General features: G+C 48.5%; 1 protein-coding gene and 1 long non-coding RNA gene across 3 annotated transcripts in view; one reads left to right on the top strand and one right to left on the bottom strand.

The window, feature by feature from the left end:
- Positions 1-1,488: 1,488 nt before the first annotated feature.
- LOC492173 (putative MAGE domain-containing protein MAGEA13P) lies at positions 1,489-5,830 on the bottom strand. 2 transcript variants are annotated; one of them, XM_038586622.1, is made up of 2 exons: positions 5,688-5,830; positions 1,489-3,060 (listed from the first exon to the last, which is right to left on the bottom strand). In XM_038586622.1, exon 2 carries the CDS (start codon positions 2,992-2,994, stop codon positions 1,951-1,953), a length of 1,044 nt encoding a protein of 347 aa, XP_038442550.1. In that variant the 5' UTR covers positions 2,995-3,060; positions 5,688-5,830; the 3' UTR covers positions 1,489-1,950. The 2 variants fall into 2 exon arrangements, with proteins under 2 accessions (XP_038442550.1, XP_038442549.1); XM_038586621.1 differs by lacking the exon at positions 5,688-5,830 and adding an exon at positions 4,823-5,503.
- LOC111094900 overlaps positions 5,687-7,924 on the top strand; it is a 26,906-nt gene continuing 24,668 nt past the window's right edge. The window contains exon 1 of the long non-coding RNA XR_005386017.1: positions 5,687-5,887. This is a non-coding gene — a long non-coding RNA (uncharacterized LOC111094900). The remainder of the gene's footprint in view (positions 5,888-7,924) is intronic.

The raw sequence follows: 7,924 nt of genomic DNA, 5'->3' as shown, positions 1-7,924 counted from the left end.
GAATAAATAAATAAAATCTTTTTAAAAAAAGAAGAGGCCAGGCTGGGTGCTCAGGCGTCTAACCATCCTCCAAAGTGCACTTTTATTGATAAGAGGCTGTTGCTATTGGGGTTCCAGAAAGAGGGATGGATGGACAGCCAGGGGGACATCCTTCTGTAAAGAGTAGGGATGCTCCATGACAAGGTGGGGAAGATGGGTGACTAGGGCTGTCCCACTGGGAGCACAGAGCTTCAAAGCTGGTCAGCAGGTCAGATTCTAGAGTGGGACAGGAAGGCAGGCAGAGGAAGACAGGGCAAGGGTGCTGTCACACAGAAAAGTGCTGGGACCGGACACACACACAGCAGCAGGTGGGCCGCATCAGTTCTCCAGGAGCTCTGGGGAGCTCAGGCTGGTAGACCCGAGGGAAATAAAGCCGACAGTCCCCAAGTCATGTCTGGTATCATTGACTTCTTCTTTCTTTAGGCCTACTTTGGCCAAAGGGCCCTTCTTTTTGTTACCAGAAAGACATTATAGAGCATGGAGAAGAGAAATGAGCAAAGAGACAAGAGATCAGCCTCAGGCTGGGAGGAGTGAGAACCGACAAATTTGGACCCAGGATCTAGTCCCAGGGCAAACTTCCAAGTGCTCTGGGCCTTCGGTTCTTCACCTGTGAAGTGAGTTTGATAAGCCTCTCGTAGAACTGCTAGAATGTATGTAAGTGAAGTGCCTGGCACAGTGCCTGGTATTTGTTGGATCTTTAACAAACAGCAATACTTGCTAATATGACTTTGACCCAAGACTCTATCACTCTGTCCTCTGGGATTGACTGTTTCTTTCCTCTGGGATTGACTGTGACTAACTGTGACTATGTTTTCCATGACATCTCAGAGAATATGTAGCACTCCAGAACACAAACCACCACATGAGCCAGAAATGGTGCTTTGTAAATAAAACTCTATAAAATGTCCCTGTTAGTGGATATATGATTTAATTTGGATATGGGGGAAGTCTACCCCAGCTGAATGCAACTCAAAGCTCCTAGAATTTGAGTCAAGGACTAACTCTGTTCCTCCCTCCCAGTTGTTCTTCCATTCAAACCACTATTTTCACTCATTTCACTCCCACCAAAGGTCTAGCCCTTGCTTAGAGCTGGCCAAATCACACTCAAGATAACCTAATTAAAATGTCCTTTCCAAGGAGTGGGCTCTGGGCTTTTCCAGGCCAGGGAAAAAGTGCTAGCCCCTGGGCACCACATCAAAGAAAATCACCCTATTCTCCAGAAATCTTGTAGACAATGCATATAGAATGCATGGTTTGTACATTGTGTTCAGTGGCATGGGGACATGGGTGCAGGGCACTTTCCATTCTTGCCACAGGTGGAGATTTCTCTCTGGTTTACCCATGATTCCAAAGGAACGGCTAAGGGTAATTTTCCTTTCTAGACTTTTTTCTCATCTGTAAAACACTTGTAAGAATAAATGAGCTAGTGAGCCAGGATTTTCTTTTATTAAGATTTAATTTCTCATGCATTCTTTAGCCAAACAAATCCAAGTACAGATCTTTAATTTCACTAACCAACAGACTAAATGGGTTACAGGAATCCTAGGATAACCATCTTTTCCATTTTCCCCTCTATTTCTTGAGTCCATCTATTTTATTGCTGGGCTCTTGCATATTTCTAAGGAAATTCTGCTATCAATGCTATGCTATCTTACTCCATATCAGAAAATAAAAGTTTCCCAATATGTTTTCCAGAAGAGCAAAATTCTTATTCTTAAACCTGAAAACGGCAATAAACATGTGACCAGTATCATTCATGGGCCTAGTGTCTGAAGCTCAAAAACCTTTTAGAAGAAAGAACATTTGAAAAATATCAAAAAGATAAAAAGATAAAATCTGCAATTCAGCCCTCCACTATTTAGAACCTTGATTGCCCTCTTCAAACACATAGTGGAGAATCTTCCTCAGACTTCACTTAGGGCAAGAGAAGCTGCCAGATGGGACACTGGAACTTTCTCTGGCCATGGCAGTAGTATCATCCGTAGCAGCAACTCTGGCCTCGGCTCGTGCTCTCTCATCTCTCATAGCTTCCTCATACCAGGATGAGAAGGAAGTAGGGGCAGTGCCACTGACCTTGGCCAAAAACTGCAAGACTTGCATCTTGCTGGTTTCGGCGTGGGCCCTGGGACCCCACAGGAATTCGTAGCGTGGAAGGTCACTGTTGGGCACCTGCCGGTACTCCAGGTACTTCTCCTGCACTAAATCTTTGGTGATGAGCTTCCTGGGCTCCCCATAGATGAAATCCTTCTTGCCGGCAAACACCCCGATCTTATTCAGCATATCCCAGATCTTCTCCTCAGGGGCACAATTGCCTTCCATGAAGATCACGCCCAGGATAAGGATCAGGAGGCCGGTCTTGGGCATGCCCTGCTCATTACTCAGCATCCCATCGTAGGTAAGGTTGAGGATCTTGACAAGCTCATAGGAGTGATTGACGGGGTCTACTTCCTTCACTTCAATGCCAAAGACAACCTCCATGCACTCACAGGCTTTCTTGAAGATCACAGGGAAATGGCCCTTGTGCTCTCGGATGACACTCTGCAGCATTTCTGCCGCCATGGTGGGCTTCTTTGTTACATACTTGACACTCAGGAACTGCACCAATTCAGCCACTTTCTGATTTAGCACTTCACTGAGCAAGGAATCAGGATCTGGTGGAGCCTGGGAGGTGCTTGGACCCTCTTTGTGACTGCTGGAGCCCTCATTTGGCTTGCTCAATGGAGCACCTTTGATGGTGGAGGGGGAGGAGCAGACTCCCTGAGAACTCTGGCAAACACTTGGTTTTCCAGCAGCCGGCACCACCTTTGGGGTGCCCTGGATCAAAGGGGAGAGAGAGGAGGTGATAGTTTCCTTCTCTGTTACAGGAACCTGTGCATCCACTGGGTTCTGAGCCCTTCTTTGGGCCTCATGGCTTGCTTCAAGCTTGCAGCACTGACTCTTCTTACTGTGAGGCATGTTGACTTGTGTTGGGGGCAGCAGGCAGGAGTGTGGGCAGGAGGTAGATGATGACAACCAACTGGACTGAGGGAGAGAGGAATAATGTGAGAAACTCAACTTTGTCAGCTCTGACAAAGGCCATCTTGACAGGTCTCCTATTAGATAGTACTCTGGGGGTCTCCCGTCTTGGCCTATCCCCTAAGAACCTATAGAAGAACCTGAGAAAGCTCCTCAGGGTATAGCCAGCAGGCATAGCCTGCGGATTTTAGGTAAGACAGTAGGGTGTGGAAAGTCAGGTGCTGTGGTGTCTCCTATGTTCTGGCATGAGTGGAGTCCTTGGTAGATATTCTCCCCTTGATAGAGTCCTCACCTTGACTGACTCCTTGTGCTGCCTGTGCTTCTTCTGCTCTGCTGGCCTGAGGACATATGCCTCAGACCAAGACCCTCACCCCTGGGATTATTTGAGCCCCTATAAGGGGAGTTGAAGGAACCCCTCAGGCTGTAAACTACAATCACAATTCTGGCCCTCCCAGAACTGACAGGAGAGGGAGGGCCAGACTTCGTGATATCTCTACTGTTCTGGGATAGATGGTCCTCTCAATGCTCACTCGGTACAGGTATCTGCGGGGACCTCTCTGGGGGTGGAAACTACCTTTGGCCTTCCAGCGGCTAGTCATAGTTACTCCTGACTGGGCCTATATTCTTTCCTTTCTGCAGACCTACATCCCTTATCCCAAGCCTCTGTCTCCCAGAGATGCCAGATAAGGAAGTGAGGGGGAGTTCAGGGGATTATAAAAAGATGGTTCTGCCTAACAGCCCTACTTGGAGTCTCAAAGGCTTGACAGCAGGAGCAGAACAGGGCTGGAGACCCCTTTACAGTTGAAGGTCCTCTCCACCCCACTTCAGAGTCTTCACCTTGACTCTTGCAGGACTAGGGCTCTTTTCTCTGTCCACCGAGGTTGCACCTCTCAGACCAAGGCTATCACCTCAGTAATACCACCAAGAAGCAAGTAAAACCTGGCCTCAGCCTGCCAGGCCTGCATGGTATATACTAGGGCTGACAGCTAGGGTTGTGTTGGGATCTGCACCACTCCGTGTTCTGGCTTGATGGTTACCCTTAGCTTTCCTCAAGGGATTCATATTTATTCCTGATAGGTCCTAAAGCCACATTTTGCTGACTTAAGAATGTTTCCCTCAGGCAAAGGCCCTCATCTCCCAAAGACACCAGGGCAAGGAAGTGAGGGGGAGTAGAGGGGACATCTGTGTCTGACAGCCTTGACTGGGACCTCTCACAGCTAAGAAAAAGAACAGGTTTCTGTGGGGCCCTCTATCTTCTCAGCCCTACCTTAAGATCCTCATGTCTTTATCTGGTAGGGCCTGAAACTCCTCTCTATGATCACCAGATATTGAGTCCTTCAGACCAAAGCCCTCACCTCCCCCAAACCCCCGATTTGAAAATAGAAGGAAGCTTAGCCTGACTGTATCTCCCGGGGTCTCCAGGGCTGACATAAGGGATCAGGATACATTTCTGTGGAGGTTTGTCCAGGTTCAGTGGTGGGGCATACCTACAGTCCTTCTCAAGGACTTCGTATTCATTCCTGACAAAGCCTGTACCCTGTGTCCTTTCTTTTATTTTTAAGGTTTTATTTGTTTATTAGAGCCAGAGAGAGAGAGAGGGAGAGAGAGAGAGAGAGAGAGGCAGAGACACAGGCAGAGGGAGAAGCAGGCTCCATGCAGGGAACCTGATGTGGGACTCGATCCCGGCTCTCCGGGATCACGCTCTGGGCTGAAGGCGGCGCTAAACCACTGAGCCACCGGGGCTGTCCCCTGTGTCCCTTCTGCTCACCTGGGAATGACCCTCAGGCCAAGGCTCCCATCTCCCAGAAACCAGTCGCAAAGAAGTACCAAGAATTGGGCGAGCCGCTTCCATCTAACTGCCCTGCCCGGGGCCTCCCTAGGCTGACAACAGGGAAGGGTACCCGTGTGCTCCTTTTGTCTGGAGGGAGGTCCCCTAAGCCCGCCACAAGGCTCTTCATCTTCAGGCCCAGCAGAGCCTGCGACTCGTCTGAGGAGTGGCTTGAATTCACGCCCCTCAAAAAAATGCCTCATTCCCTCAGACTCCCAAGATGGAGGGCTGGATATACCACATCTGATGCTCTGTGTGGGGCTTTTAAGGCACACAATGGGCAAGGTAGGAGTGAGGAGTTATGTCTCCCTCAATCCTTATTCTGGATCTTCACCTTAATGCCTGCCGGAACCTGGGACACATCCCTCTGACAACCGGAGTCCGGAATCCGCTACTGTCAGAGAAAGCTTCTCGTCCCTCAGACTCCCAAGATACACCACGTCTGGGGCCCTGCCCTCGAGGAGCCTTCCGAGCAAACAAAAGGTGGGGGGAAGGCTTGGGCACCCACTAAAGGGTAAGAGCTCCCCTCCGCCCTTTCTTGGAATCCTCACTTTAGCGCTAGCCAGGGCCTGGGACTCCTCCCTCTGGCAACCTGAATCAGCGGCTCCCATCAGAAAAAGCCTCACGTCCCTCAGACTCCCAAGATGGGAGTCTGGATAAAACACATCCGGGGCCTTGCGTGGAGCTTCTGGGCAGACAAGGTGCGGGGGGCGCGGTGGAGGGACGAAGTTGCTGGGGGATTGGGGGAGGAGAGGCGCAGACCCTCCGAGGTGAGTGTTCTCAGTTATTTCTCAGGAGTCCTTACCTTAACGACTGCCAGAGCCTGGGACACGTCCCTCCTACGATCTGAGTCTGACCATCTGAGTCCACACCTGAAGTGACACAGCCTCACGTCCCTCAGACTCCTAAGGCGGAAGTCAGGATACGTCACTTCTGGGAACACTGCCCGGGGGCCTTCCAGGGATGACTTAGGTGCAGGGCGGAACCGAGGGCCCCTTCTGTCTGGTAAGAAGTCCCCTCGCTCCTCCTCCTAGTTCTTTATTTTGAAGCCTGGCAGGGCCTAAGACTCCTCCCTCTGCTGACGGGAGTCCAGTTGCCTCAGAGGAAACCTCATCTACCTCAGATTCCCGAAGTCAGGACTCCACACATCCCTGGGTTTCCCCAGGTTGATGGTAGGGGCAGAGTGTGGTGGGTTCCAGTCTACTCGGGAGTCCTTACTTAACTTCTTGCACTGGCTGAGCGCCCTGTTGAGCTGAGACTTCATCTGTCAGGTTAAGGCCTGACTGCTTTCACCCACATACTAGTGAGACTGGGCCTTAGCATGACAGGCCTGTGTGGGGTCTGTAGGAGCTGAAAGCAGGTGTACATTCCTGTGGGGCCCCTCTGTTTGGGGTCAGTGGCTAATTCAGCCCTCCATACGGGTCCTCACCCTGATGCCGTGCAGGGCCTGGGATTGCTCCCTCTGCTGACCCGAATCCTGCCCGATCCAGGTAATCAGCATATCCACCACCTCACATAGTTACCTATTGTGTGTGTGTGGTGAGAACACTCACCGTCAACTCTTTTAGTAAATTTTAAGTATATGGTAGAGTATGGACAACTGTAGTCATCATGCTGCCTATTAGATCTCCAGGACTTATTCATCCCATGTAACTGAACCTTTATACCCTTTTACCACAAGCTCTCCATTTACCGCACACCTCAGCCCCTGGCAACCACCATCTCGCTCTGCTTTTATGAATTTGACTTTGTTAGATTACACCTATCATTGAGATCATGCAGTATTTGTCCCTTTCCGTCTGACTTATTACACTTAGAATAATGGCCTCCAGGCTCTCCATTATTGTCACAAATAGCAAGATTTCCTGCTTTTTTTTTTTTTATATGATAGTCACACAGAGAGAGAGAGAGAGAGGCAGAGACACAGGCAGAGGGAGAAGCAGGCTCCATGCACCGGGAGCCTGACGTAGGATTCGATCCCGGGTCTCCAGGATCGCGCCCTGGGCCAAAGGCAGGCGCCAAACCGATGCGCCACCCAGGGATCCCGATTTCCTGCTTTTTAAAAATTGGATAATATTGCAGTGACACAGTGGAATATATGTATTGATTAACATAATAATATATTAACATATATCACATTTCCACATGTAGCTCACATTTTTATATATATCGCACATTTTCTTTATGCATCCGTCCATTAGCTGACACTAGGTTATTTCCTTGAGTATTGCAAATAATGCTACAATGAACACAGAATGCAGATAGCTCTTTTAGATACTGATTTCATTTCCCTTTGGATATATACCCAGAAGTGGAATTGCTGGATCACATGGAAGTCCTATTTTTTTAAAAAGATTTTTATTTATTTATTTATTCATGAGAACATAGAGAGATAGGCAGAGACTCAAGCAGAGGGAGAAGCAGGCTCCATGCAGGGGCCTGACGTGGGACTCGATTCCGGGTCTCCAGGATCACGCCCTGGGCCAAAGGCGGCGCTAAATCGCTGAGCCACTGGGGCTGCCCGAAGTCCTATTTTTAATTTTTTGAAAACCTTCATTCTGTCTTTGATAATGATTGTACCAATTTACATTGCCACTGACAGCCTACAAAGATACCCTTTTCTCCACGTCCTTGCCAACCCTTGTTATCTATTGCCGTTTTTGATAATAGCCATCCTCACAGGTGAAAAGTGCTATTTCATTGTGGTTTGGGTTTGCATTACCCTGATGATTTATGATGCTGAGCACCTTTTCATATACCTACTGGACATTTGTATGCCTTTTTTGGAGAAGTGTCTATTCTGGTCCTTAGCCCATATTTTACAATTCAGGTTGTTCTTTGCTTTTTAGTTGTTAATATTTTGGATATTAACCCTAATCAGTTAGATGATTTGCAAATATTTTCTCCTATTCAGTAGGCTGCCTTTTCACGCTATTGGTTATTTCCTTTGCCGTTGCATAAGATCTTTAGCTTGATGCGATCCCATTTTTCTGTTTTTGCTTTTGTTGTCTGAGCTTTAAGATTATAACCAAAAAAAAAAAA

The sequence above is a fragment of the Canis lupus genome, chromosome X (genome assembly GCF_011100685.1).
Source record: "Canis lupus familiaris isolate Mischka breed German Shepherd chromosome X, alternate assembly UU_Cfam_GSD_1.0, whole genome shotgun sequence".
In the NCBI taxonomy this organism is placed as follows: domain Eukaryota; kingdom Metazoa; phylum Chordata; class Mammalia; order Carnivora; family Canidae; genus Canis; species Canis lupus.
Note: the sequence above shows the minus strand (reverse complement) of the source record. Positions and strands in the feature narration are given on the sequence as shown.

Coding starts and splice junctions, on each gene's coding strand:
- LOC492173 (XM_038586621.1), bottom strand. CDS start 4,906: ATGGAAGCGGCTCGCCCAATTCTTGGTACTTCTTTGCGACTGGTTTCT. Junction 3,061..4,822: donor GGCCTGAGGGTCATTCCCAG/GTGAGCAGAAGG, acceptor TCTCTCCCTCAG/TCCAGTTGGTTGTCATCATC.